Source organism: Rhinopithecus bieti, unplaced genomic scaffold, assembly GCF_001698545.2.
Source record: "Rhinopithecus bieti isolate Rb0 unplaced genomic scaffold, ASM169854v2 scaffold_11488, whole genome shotgun sequence".
In the NCBI taxonomy this organism is placed as follows: domain Eukaryota; kingdom Metazoa; phylum Chordata; class Mammalia; order Primates; family Cercopithecidae; genus Rhinopithecus; species Rhinopithecus bieti.
Window position 1 is genome coordinate 983,923 of NW_016806879.1, and position 13,181 is coordinate 997,103.

The 13,181-nt window shown below is 54.4% G+C and overlaps 1 protein-coding gene across 1 annotated transcript in view; it reads right to left on the minus strand.

Annotated features, from left to right (window-relative positions):
- Positions 1-13,181, minus strand: part of FADS2 (fatty acid desaturase 2) — a 40,302-nt gene that overhangs the window by 3,015 nt on the left and 24,106 nt on the right. The window contains exons 6-10 of the mRNA XM_017878418.1: positions 7,655-7,715; positions 7,198-7,274; positions 1,245-1,342; positions 937-1,033; positions 520-599 (exon numbers count right to left, since the gene is read on the minus strand). Of these exons, the coding sequence (XP_017733907.1) occupies positions 520-599; positions 937-1,033; positions 1,245-1,342; positions 7,198-7,274; positions 7,655-7,715 (413 nt within the window). The remainder of the gene's footprint in view (positions 1-519; positions 600-936; positions 1,034-1,244; positions 1,343-7,197; positions 7,275-7,654; positions 7,716-13,181) is intronic.

The following is a 13,181-nucleotide window of genomic DNA, read 5'->3' on the forward strand; positions in this document are numbered from 1 at the left end:
GGAGGATGGCTTTAACTCGGGCATTCCAGGCTGCAGTGAGCTAAGAAAGCACCACTGCACTCCAGCCCAGGAAACAGGGTGAGACCCTGTCTCTAAATTTTTTATTTTTTAATAAAAAAAAAAAATCAGTGACAAGAGGTGAGGCAAGGACAAGGGGCAGCAGGGCAGTCCCTCGGCCAATGTTCCAGGCAAGCCCTGCCTTGCTAGCCTCACAGGATCATGAGATGCGTGTGCAGGCTCCATAACTACAAAATCCCAGGCCCACGTAGAGGGAGGTGGTTATCACTATGACCAAGTGGCACAGGACAAGGGGCGCAGGATGCCCCTCCCAGAGATGGCACAGGGGAGCCCCTCTCCTGACCTCAGTGGGGCTGGCTGGGAGCCTCGCTCTAGATTGGGCAGAGACCTTGTCACAGAGACAAAGAGGTGGCCCCCACATTCTGCGCTCTGCCCAGATGGGGTAGCGGCCGCTTCCCTCCCGCTGTGGGTCTCCCCGTCTACCCACAGCCCCGCACTCACTGGTGCTCAATCTGGAAGTTAAGGTGTCCACTGAACCAGTCGTTGAAGAAGGACTGCTCCACGTTGCAGGTGGCTGTCAGCTGTCAGTGGAGGAGATGAGTGTCAGGGAACAAAGGAAGGCCGAAGGGCCCGGCCTCATTCCCAGGGGGCCCAGCCTTACCCAGGGTCTCCAGGTCACCCCTCCACATCATACCATCCTGCCTGATGGCCTCAGCCCATCCAGATGCCCCACTGTCCCTCCGGGGGACTCCTGCCACCCTTTCTTGCTTAGCCCTGAAGCTCCCAGCAGAAGGACACAGGCAGCCCAGGGAGGCCCAGCACAGCCCTGGATCAACAGGTGCAGAGCATCTGGGGCCAGGACATGGACATCGGGACCAGGCTCTGCACAGCTCTGGTGACTGGCCCTGCCTTCCCTACCTGGCTACTGAACCAGTCGCGGTAGGCCTCCTGGTCAATCTCCATGACGATGTGATTCATCTGTGTGACCCACACGAACCAGTGGCTCTCCAGGAACCTGCAAGAGACCACAGCTCAGCGCAGGGGCCTCGGGGGGCCCGGTCATGGTGGGAACAGATGCACTCTCCCAACAGCCCAGGACAGCCCCTGCCAAGGGGCCAGGATGGGAGGTCCCTGGGCAAAGTGGAGCCGTCTGAGCCTCTTCTCATGCCAAAGCCCTCATCGGTGCCAGTGGAGGGCCCAGGGATGAACCAGCAAAGCCCAGGCACCTGATGAAGTTGAGGAAAAGGAGGGCTCCCAGGATGCCGTAGAAAGGGATGTAGGTGACGAAGAACCGGATGTAGTAGCTGATGGCCCAGGCCAGGTCCTGCAGGGAAAGATGAAGTTAGGTGTAGCCTGCCCTCTCCTCTGCCCTGGCACCATGTGCCTGCCCCAGATGTGCACACACCTCACACTCAGGCCTCTAGAAGCTGGACCGCAGCCCACTGAAGCACAATGGGCAATTACACGCAACCTGTTTGTTCTGGGTTTGCATGACTGCCTTTGTTTCTAGGGAAATGCTGAGTGATTTAGCATCAGGAAGTGACTATGCCCTGTTCTTTGGGAGAGAAACGGACTCTCCTGCTGAGGGGCAGCCATGGGGTAGGGGTGGGGGTCAGCAGCCATCTCATGGGTCAGGGGTGATTTTGAAGGTGTGCCCCCAACCCTGGGCCAGGTCCCCAACTGTCCCCCAGTCCTGTCCCTGCTCCTTGCACCTGGGTCTCCTCCTGGCCTCTCCTTCCAGCAGGACAGAGGGCTTGGAGGGGCAGGGAGGGTCAGAGGCACCATCGTCCCTACCTCAGGGCTCTCGCAGCAGAGGCTGGCCTCCTCATGCCCCACTGTCGTCCTGTGGCCCTCCACTCTGCTCTCCTCACTGCCCCTGGCTGGAGTGGTACCAGGGACTGGGCTTGGACATCTCCTCTCATGTACTGGGAGGGTGACTTCACGGCTCTGCCCTGTCCACTGCCTCTCTGCCACCCAAGTCCTGTCTCAACTGAACCACAGCAGCAGCCTCCCACGGTCCCCTGCTTGTCCTCATGGCCATGTCTCAACTGAACCACAGCAGCAGCCTCCCACGGTCCCCTGCTTGTCCTCATGGCCATGGCAACCAGAGTGGCCTTCACTCCAAGTAGGTCCCATCTCTCCCCTGCTAAAGCCTCCATCCCACCCAGAGTCACTCACGGAGCCTCGTGGGGTCAAGAACCTGTCTTTACTCAGCCCCCGACCTGGCTCACTCCCTCCCCGGGGCCTCTGCACGGGCTGTTCCCACTGCCAGGGTGCTCATCCTGCCATGAGTTTAGGTACAGGGACACGTGCCACGGGCTCGGCACAGGTGTCCGAGGTGGAAGGTGAGGCCAAGGGACTGCCCTGTCTCACTTCAAACGGCTGAAGTACAAGGTCACATTTGAGTCTTAAAATAGATCCCCACTCCCCTGGAGAGGGGCAGACTAGGAGGTTATTCCAGCGGCTCAGACATGAAATGACAGAGGCCTAAACCAGAACCCATGGCGCTGACAAGGAGGTGACAGATTCCAGAACTGTCAGCGGCAACGGTGGCTGCATTTGCACCTGCTTGGCTGTGAGTAATCTAAGCTGGTCCTAGGCGATAAGGGGTCGGGTGCCAGTAGCTGAACAGGAAAGGAGGAGGGGAGCGCTCAGGAGGGGCTGGAGATGGCCTCAGGGCCAACATTGGCTGAGGGCAGGACCTCACATTCTAACGAGGTGGCCTTCAAGGGGACGAGCGAGGCAGATGTAGCCAGTTCTGCTCCCACTTCCATCACATTCCTTCTATTTTGTGTGTGGTGCAGTAGTGTGCAGTGTATCTACACATACATGGAAACAAAATGAGGATATGGTTATGGATTTTTTGTGTTTTGGAGACGGGGTCTTGCTTTATTGCCCAGGCTGGAGTGCAGTGGTGTGATCATGACTCTGTCCCAGGCTCAAGCCATACTTCCACCTCAGCCTCCCAAGTAGCTGGGACCACCACACCTGGCTAATTTTTTTTTCTTTTTTGAGATGGAGTCTTGCTCAGTCGCCCAGGCTAGAGTACAGTGGTGCCATCTCGACTCACTGCAAGCTCCGCCTCTCGGGTTCACACCATTCTCCTGCCTCAGCCTCCCGAGTAGCTGGGACTACAGGTGCCCGCCACCATCCCTGGCTAACTTTTTGTATTTTTAGTAGAGATGGGGTGTCACCATGTTAGCCAAGATGGTCTCGTTCTCCTGACCTCGTGATCCGCCCACCTCGGCCTCCCAACGTGCTGGGATTACAGGCATGAGCCACCATGTCCGGCCTCACCTGGCTAATTTTTTAAGTTTTTATAGAGATGGGGGCGGGGGGTCTCACTTATTTGTCCAGGCTGGTCTCAGACACCTGTGCTCAAGTGATCCTCCAGCCTTGGCCTCCCAAAGTGCTAGGATTAGAGGTGTGAACCATTGCCCTGGCCCAATTTTTATTTTTTTATTTTTTATTTTTTATTTTTTTTTGAGACGGAGTCTCACTCTGTCACCCAGGCTGGAGTGCAGTGGCCAAATCTCAGCTCACTGCAAGCTCCGCCTCCCAGGTTCACGCCATTCTCCTGCCTCAGCCTCCCGAGTAGCTGGGACTATAGGCACTGCCACCTCACCCGGCTAGTTTTTTGTATTTTTAGTAGAGACGGGGTTTCACCGTGTTAGCCAGGATGGTCTCGATCTCCTGACCTTGTGATCCGCCCGTCTCGGCCTCCCAAAGTGCTGGGATTACAGGCTTGAGCCACCACGCCCGGCCCCAATTTTTATTTTTAAGAGACAGGGTCTCGCTCTGTTGCCCAGGCTTGAGTGCAGCAGTGTGTGATCACAGCTCACTGCAGCCTCAAACTCCTGGGCTCAAGCCATCCTCCTACCTCAGCCTCCCAAGTAGCTAGACTGCAGGCACGCATCACCACGCCCAGCTTTTTGTAGAGACAGGGTTTCTCCATGTTGCTCAGGCTGGTCTCAAACTCCTGGCTTCAAGTGATCCCTCCCACTTCGGCCTCCCAAAGTGCTGAGATCACAGGCGTGAGCCACCATGCCTGGCCTGGACTCTTTTTGAGTGTAGAGGGCAACACATACTCAGAGACCGTTGGTTTCAGGGGCAGGGAGTGCAGGAGATCAGAAGCAGCTAGAGAGGTGGAGCAAGGGGTCTGGGAAGAAGCCAGCAGAGGTGGCAACCTGGAAGCCAACAGGAAGAAGAACTGCAAGCGGGAGTGGCCAGTGGTGTCAGATACAGCAAAATTCCAGGAGGGTGAAGCCTGGGAGCATCTCAGGATCCAGGACGTGGACCCGGGAACCGGGAAGCTTGCCAGAGCATGTAAACCTCCCTAGGAAGCCTCCTTCAAAGATCTAAGGGTTTATCACCTCTTTCCTCTAAGCCAGGGTCCCCCAACCTCCACACTATTGGCACCTGGGACAGGCTGCTTGTTGTCATGGGCGGTTCTCTAGGGCATGGCAGGGTGCTTAGCACCATCCTGGCTAGATGCCCACCAGATGCCAGTAGCACCCTCCTTTCCTGAAGTTGTGACAATCAGAAGTGTCTCCAGATACTGCCAAAGGGCAGAGCAGCTCCCCTGAGAACCAGTGCCCCAGGTCACAGGTGCGCTCCTGGCTCTGAAAGCCCCGCGGCTCATCACATTGTCCCCACTCTGCCATCCCCTTTTAGGAACACAGGGTGATTTCTTTTCCTGTTTAATGCTTTGTTCCTTAGGGAACAAGCACAGTCAAAAACAAAAAAAGAGGTTGCTCACTGTAACCTCTGCCTGCCAGGTTCAAGCAATTCTCCTGCCTCAGCCTCCTGAGTAGCTGGGACTACAGGTGCACACCACCATGCCCAGCTAATTTTTTGTATTTTTAGTAGAGTTGGGGGTTTCACCATGCTGGCCAGGCTGGTCTCGAACTCCTGACCTCATGATCTGCATACTTCGGCCTCTCAAAGTGCTGGGATTACAGGCATGAGCGACTGTGCCCAGCAATAGGCCATTTATGAGTTAGAACAGGATCAGATGCTAGCGGCAAGGAGAGGGTGTAACATGTATGAGGAAGGAAAAAACATAATGATGCTAGTCTCTAACTTGAGCCACTGGGTGGATGATGGAGCCATTCATTAATATGGAGACCATTAGGAAAGGATTAGGTTGTGGGAGAAGAGGAGAGGACTTACATTGAATATGTTGGATTTGAAATGGCTGGGACACCTCCAGATGGAGTTATATTGGATATATGGGTCCAAGACTTGGAGATAAAATTTGACTTGGCTGCTCTTAAATTCACAGTCAAGGTGAAAAGGACAACTTCAGTTAGCAAGCGATAAAACAGTAATCAATAGGCCGGGCACAGTGGCTCACGCCTGTAATCCCAGCACTTTGGGAGGCTGAGGTGGGTGAATCACCTCAGGTCGAGAGTTTGAGACCAGCCTGACCAACATGGTAAATCCCTGTCTTTACTGAAAATACAAAATTAGCCAGTCATGGTGGCGCATGCCTGCAATCCCAGCTACTCAGGAGGCTGAGGCAGGAGAATCGCTTGACCTTGGGAGGCAGAGGTTTCAGTGAGCCAAGATTGCGCCATTGTACTCCAGCCTGGGCAACAAGAGCGAAACTCCATCTCAAAACCAACCAAACAAACAAAAAACAGTAATCAATAAACAAGCCCACATTTGGTTAAAAGAGGAAAAACTTTCCCATGGCTATTGGTTGGTGCATGAGGGGCAAATAGACTGCTTAGTAAGACTGGATTTCAGGCAAGCATTTCAGAAAGTGACAATTTAGTCTTTGATAATTGTCAAATAAACAACTTATCGGCTGGGTGCAGTGGCTTGCGCCTGTAATCCCAGCACTTTGGGAGGCTGAGGCGGGTGGATCACGAATCAGGAGTTTGAGACCAGCCTGGCCAACATGGTGAAACCCCATCTCTACTAAAAATACAAAAATTAGCCAGGCATGGTGGCAGGCGCCTGTATTCCCAGCTCCTCGGGAGGTGGAGGCAGGAGAATCGCTTGAACCCAGGAGGCAGAGGTTGCAGAGAGCCGAGATCGTGCCACTACACTCCAGCCTGGGTGACAGAGCGAAACTCCGTCTCAAAAAAAAAAAGAAGAAAAAAAAGATGACGTAATTACAATGGGCCCTAAAGCAATATGAGCAACGTCCCTATTTTAAAAGAGGAAAATTTTCAAGTATCCACTTTTGGTGAAGAAAAAAGGAAAATAAAAAATAGGCCGGGCATGGTGGCTCATGCCTGTAATCCCAGCACTTTGTGAGGCTGAGGCGGGCAGATCACTTGAGGCCAAGAGTTCGAGACCAGCCTGGCCAACATGGAAAAAACCCATCTCTACTAAAGATACGAAAATTAGCTGGGTGTGGTGGCCAGTACCTGTAATCTCAGGTACTTGGGAGGCTGGGGCATAAGAATCGCTTGAACCCAGGAGGTGGAGGCTGCAGTGAGCCGAGATCATGCCACTGCACTCCAGCCTGTGTGACACAGCGAGACTCTGTCTCAATAAATAAATAAATAAACAAAATAATTTTTTAAAGAGGGAAATTTGGACATAGATACAGACGTAGATATGCAGACAGACAATGTACCGAGAGGGAGGGCGAAAGCCATCAACCAGCCAAGGAGAGGCCCAGAACAGAGCCTTCCAGAGCCCTAAGGAATCCACCCTGCTAACACCTTGGTTTTGGACTTCCCGTCTCCAGAACTGGAAGAAAACACATCGCTGCTGCTTATGCCGCTCAGTTCGTGGTGCTTTGTCATACGGTCTCTGCAAACGAACACACCTGTCCTCTCGGCCAACGCCTAGCTGCTCCGATTTCTGACCAGGATGTGGGACGACCCAGCTCATGGGCCTCAGGGCCCCCAGGGAGTGGGGAAGGAAGATGGCTACATTTGCCTCTCATCATGCTGCCTTTGAGAACTTTCTGGGGGGCTCTACAAAAGCAGGGGCTGCCCCAGTGGACTCCCTGTGTCTGAGGGAGAGTAGAGATCTTTAGGACTGGGTCCTGGTGGCCCCAAGGGGATTCCTTTCCTGAGAGGCAGCTACCCCAGGGAGGAGATGCATAGGGCCCCACAGGCTCCACTGAGGCACACAAGGAGGCAGCGTAGGATCCCCAGGTCCACCTGTCCCAGTCACCCTCCCCGCCATGCCAAGCCAGCTGTGTCCGTGACTCACCACCCAGTTCTTGTGCACGATCATGGTCATGATGATCTGGTACTGGAAATACATGGGGATGAGCAGCGGCGGCCCAACTGCAAGAGAGAGACAGGCACTTAGAGGCATCCATTCACCCCACCTGTGCCGGAAGGTCGGGGGGACCTGGGCCCAGTACTAATCATAGGGGCCAGCCCTGCAGACGTGAGCAGAGGCAGCCAGGGACCCTGGGGCCTGCAGAGAAGGCTGGGAGCCCTGGAGGATGTGCGTCACCCCTGGGACTCTATGAGCCTGTGTCCCCACCTGGCCTGTAACATGGGCTGAGGGGGTCTGCAGGGGATGGCTGCTGTGGCCCCTGCTTCTAACAAGTTTAGTGTCACTTTCTAGATCTGGAAAAGATGTCAGGTAGGAGGGAGAGAGATGCCACTCTGGGGGGAGGGGAGGGACCAGGAGTGGTTTCAGGGTGCTGAGCACTCACTCAGGAAGAAGTATTCGTGCTGGTGATTGTAGGGTAGGTATTTCAGCTTCTTCTTGCCATACTGAGGAGAGAGGAGAGATCATGAGTGCCCAGCAGCCTCAGCTCCCAGCCTCCCATGCTCCTCAACCCGCCCTGCAGCCACCATCCCTTCTCTCTACTCAGGGCACACCACTGTGCCTTTCCTGTCAATCTGCACCCTGGGCCCACCAAGCCTGGGGCCCCTCCAGCCCTCTGGGCTCCCCATTCTGCAGCCAGCAGTGACCAACCCTTCCTCAGCCCTAGCTGAGTGCTGGCCCAATGGCATCAATCCTCCATAAGTCCGGCGCTTCTGAGGCTGAGGCTCAGCATTAAGCCATGGCCCAAGGCCACGGGAAGTGGCCCTGGCTGGGATCAAAACCCAAAAAACTGACTCTCAGCCCAGGTGACAGGCAGTAAATAAATGTTTGTTGAATGAATGTGCAACAGAGCAACTCTCGGCGGGGCATAAGCACCCAGGGGAGCTCCTAGGTCACCATGGAGAGCTCCTGGAGCCCACTGTGGCAGGGAGAACCTAGGTAAGGGCCTCAGAATTGCTGTCAGTCATCAGGCTGGGAGCATCTTCCTCCCTGGAGCCTCCCTGTAATTTACAAGAGTGAATCACTCCTCTCCAGCTGGAGCCTAACCTTGAGGACAGAACAGAGGAGGCCATGGCACAGACTCCTCAGGCCACATCTGGCTACCTGAGGTCCCCATGAAGGCACCTGTTTCTTCCCCATCATAGCCTGCACCTTGGGCAGCCTGATGCCCAGAGGCTCTGATGGAGGAGGGCTGGGCTGGATCCTGGGCATCGTCACTGTCCAAAGCTGCTCAGGTCACTCAGTGTGAGCCAGGCATAGGAACCACGGCCCCAGGGGATCTCTGGAGCCCTTAATTCCATGGTCCAGCCCCTAGGGACCAGCCCACCCTGCTCTTTCAGGACTGAGACCAAAAGATACTGCTCACTGAGTGGCACCTGCTCCTCTTGCTTGCATTGTGGGGAGGCTGGGCTTGGAGCCAGCAGATGCGCTTGAGCCGACTGTGCGTCTCACCAGTGCTGAGACTGTGTGAGTCACTTAGCCTTGCTGAGCCTTGTCTAGCATTCGAATCAGTGGTTGGTAAGAGGAGCCAATGAGAACATGGGCACGGGTGCTAAGTGCTCCCTATACGCCTGGATCCAAAGGCCACAGTTGCCTTCTCCAACAGTGTCCAGTCCTACTTATTGCAGTCAGGAGGTCCAAGTGAGTACAGAAGGAAGGAACCTTGGATGGCGCCTAGGCCAGCGCGCCTGTCATCCAGGTGAGAACACAGAGGGAAGTGATTGTCCAAATCACAGGGAGAGCACGGACTCCTGAGGGAAGAGGCTGTGGGTGGGAACCAGGTCCACTCTGTCCCCAACACTTGCATCTTGGCACCAATGGCCGTGTCATAGCACGCCCAGCCGAAGAACCCCCAGAAACAGTTCCTTTGTTCTGTGTGGCCTCCTGAGCCTTGGCAAGGATCTCACCCATTCCCAGAAAGGACGGCCACTTGTAGGAGGACTATCATTAAGGCCAGGGCTGAGGCTGGCCATGGGGAGGTCCGAGCTAGGGGGCCTCACAGGAGCCTTTCATGAGTCTCTGGTCGATGGAGGCGCTGGAGAAGCCAGCACTGCAGACCATGCCCTCGAGGTGGCCAGTCTTGGAGCCCTGCAGTGGCCCACAGAACAGGCCTCTGGGTCCTGCTCTAAGCTTCTCCCAGAGGCCAGGGAGCAGGCTCACAGCCCCAGCCTTAGCGTGCAGTGTCTCCAGCTCTGGCCAAGAGCTCCTCCCCACCGTATCTCTGTCCCACAGGGCGTCCCGTCCCTCTTGGGCTGGGCCGGCTGTACTCGGAAGTGAGCACAGAGGGCAACCCAGGCAGGTCAGCAGGGGCCAGGGCATCCTATAGAGGGACTGAGGGCTGGCCACGCTGCTGTGGGGGCCTGGGAGGCACCTGGGGAGTCTGTTTGGAGCTGCATGTGCACAGTAGGCACCCTGTTCTCATGGGTGATGGTGGCCTTTGGGTGAACAACAGAGGTTACAGGGGCTGCCTCCGCTGGTAAGCACTGCTGGCTCTAGTGTACACCCCTTTAATGCCTCAGAATGACCCTCGGGAGCCAGGGGCCCCTGCTTGCCAGGCAGCAGCAGGCCTCAGAGTGGGGCTCTGTGGGACGGTGAGCACAATGCTTATCAGTCACGTGCATGTGTGTGTGTGTGTGTATGGTGACATACCACTACACATCTGTTCCTATCTCGATGGCCTCAGCTGCAGCGGGTCTGCTGGGGGATGGCCACTACTCCCCTCCCAAACCAGAAAGTACAACTGTGGGCTTGGATACGAAGCCCTGCCCTGTGGCTAAGTCTCTGCTCTCATCCTTCCCACGCTCGGTTCTTTGCCAGCGCTTTGCCACTTAAGTCATGGGAGCAGGGAAAGGAGGGAGAGGTATTTTAGAATGCACCAAGCTGGGGGGTGAGTGCCTGGCTCTTTAATTGATCAGAAAGCTGGGGGGGGGGGGAGTGCCTGGCTGTTTAATTGATCAGAAAGCTGGGGCTACCCAACAAACGTATTTCGCGAGGGTCCCCAGGACCCCGAAGCTGTGGTGCGCAGCCAGACGGTTTGGGTTTGGACAGTGGTGTTGCCTTTTCCTAGCTGTTACCTTGAACAAGTCACTTCATGTCTCTCGGCCTTAGTTGTTCCATCCATGAAAGGGGTCGATGACAGCTCCTGCCTCACAGGTTAAGCAAGGACTAAGTGACGTTGGGCACGCACACTGCCCATCGCGCTGTCCAGCCCACAGACTCACTCAACAAGAGTCAGGCTTCTTCCCGACTGGGGGCTCAGAGCCCCAAGTGTGCGGAGTGGAGGACCCCACACATCTCCTCTTCCCGAGGAGTCCCCGTCACACACACAGAGAAAGTCCAAGAGGCAAGGAAGACACACGACTTTCACCCAGCTGGGCTGTGGCCAAGGGTGTGGGTGGCACACATGGACCTCCCCCTGACCAGGGATGGCGCCTTTCCAGGCTGCGGGTGATAGGCGGGGACTCAGGCCAGGGGTGAGGGAGGGAGTGCAGCCAACCCTGGCAGCGGGGCTGACTCTCCTGTCCTGGGCCTCTCCGCGCACCACAAGGCCAGGCTTGGATGAGGGCCTGGAGGATGCCGGGCCATGTGGAGAGGACCTTTCAGCTTTGGAACAAAATGTCTGAGGAATGACAAGGGCCCTCCTTGTCCGTGGAGGGTTGGGGGAGGGGAACTGTTGCAAAGCCCAGTCTCTGACTCTGGGAACCTGCAAACTCACACACAGAGAGAAACAGGCAGCGTGACCTCCCCAGCAGGAGCAGAATGGCAAGGTCCCAGTCCAAGGTCCCTGAGAGGGTGGCATGTGTCTCCCAAGGTGGGATGGGTGGCTTAGGCCTGTTCATGAAGGTCTGCCTGAAGCAGGAAGCCCAGGAGGTTAGCTTCAGACAGGCAGAGCAGCAGAGGTGGTTTCCCAGATGAGAGGAGGAGGAGGAGGTTCTCAGGCATGGCATGGCTTCTGAGGCCCATTTACACTGCTACCGGGATAATGGCCTCACCAGCCCCCTCAGAAAACGAGGATATGGTAAAAGAAGAACAAAACAAGACTGCTGCCAATATCACCGCTATTAAACTCAGCTCTGAAATTTCCCGTCAATGCAATAAAACCCAAAGCAGACAACAGAATGGAGCTATTAGAAAGAAAGAGACTACACTAACACCCAGATTAGAAGGAAGAAAGAAGGGAGGGAGGGAAGGAAGGAAGGAAGGAAGAAGGAGAAAGAAAAGAAAAGAAAAGAAAGGAAGGAAGGAAGGAAGGAAGGAGAAAGAAAAGAAAGAAAGAAAGGAAGGAAGGAAGGAAAAGAAAAGAAAAGAAAGAAAGAAAGAGAAAGAAAGAAGGAAAGAAAGAAAGGCAAGCAGGCAGGTAATCTAGCGTGACTACATGTTTTTTTGGTTTGTTTTTATGTTGTTTTTGTTGTTGTTGTTGTTGTTATCATTGTTGTTTTGAGACGGAGTCTCGCTCTGTCGCCCAGGCTGGAGTGCAGTGGCACGATCTTGGCTCACTGCAACCTCTGCCTCCCGGGTTCAAGCGATTCTCTTGCCTCAGCCTCCAGAGTAGCTGGGACTACAGGTGTGCGCCACCGCGCCCAGCTAATTTTTTGTATTTTTAGTAGAGACGGGGTTTCACCGTGTTAGCCAGGATGATCTCGATCTCCTGACCTCGTGATCTGCCTGCCTCGGCCTCCCAAAGTGCTGGGATTACAGACATGAGCCACCGCCCCGGCCAAGAGACTATATTTTCATTATTTTCTAGGATATGATCATCTACCCAGGAAACTCAAAAGAATCAACCGAAACACAACTAGAATTATGAAGAGACATAAGTGGACACTAGCGGGACAAAAGATAACTATCCTATTCATCGGAAGGCCATGCAAACAAAAATTTACAAAAAAAAAGAAAATGAAGATAACTACCGCAATATCCACTGCTTTCCTGAGTACTGGAGAACCCCCAATCATGAGGACAAAATATAAAACGGATAAGGATTGTGTTTTAAAAGAAACATCCATGAGACATATAAAGAGATATAGACTTTGGCCGGGCACAGTGGCTCATGCTTTTAATCCCAGCACTCTGGGAGGCTGAGGCAGGCAGATCACTGGAGGTCAGGAGTTCAAGACCAGCCTGGCCAACATGGTGAAACCCCATCTCTACTAAAAATACAAGAATTATCCAGGCACGGTGGCATGCACCTGTAGTCCCAGCTACTCTAGAGGCTGAGGCGGAAGGATGGCTTGAGCCCAGGAGGTTGAGGCTGCAGTGAACCGAGATTGCACCACTACGCTCCAGCTGAGGTGACAGAGCAAGACTTTGTCTCAAAAAAAAAAAAAAAAAGAGAGAGAGAGAAAGAGAAGGGGAAAGGCACCCCACTATGAACTTCCAATGAGTTAAGTGCCAAGGATGAATGAGTGAGTGTGGCTCCCAAGTCATCCAGACAGTGGCCTGGGAGAGGACAGACAGCCCAGCCCAGGCCAAGTCCAGGCTCAGGAGCACTCACTGCCTCAAATGGAGAAGCAATGCCACCTCATGGGAGTGCCGGGAAAACTCGCTGACTCTGGAGAAAAGTGAAGGCCGAACATCATCCTATCCATATCCCGTTTGGCAGAAGTTAAAGATTGAAACACAAAACCTTAAAGAACTGAAAATCATATGTATGAAGAACTTTCTAAGCACACAAGAAAAGAATCTCTGGGTGAAGTGAATATACTTTGCTACATATGACAAAAAGAATTCTCCTGGACAGCATCAACAAGACCAAAAGGCAGAAAACGAGGAAAAGGGCTCTACTGCCAAGCACATGCTATTCACAGTTCCATGTGCTGGAGCCGCCTGGCTGGGCTGCTTTGCTCATCTGTCCCCAGACATAGGAGCTCTGGCCAGCGTCCTTGCTCTGGAGACTGGGATAGTGGCTTGAG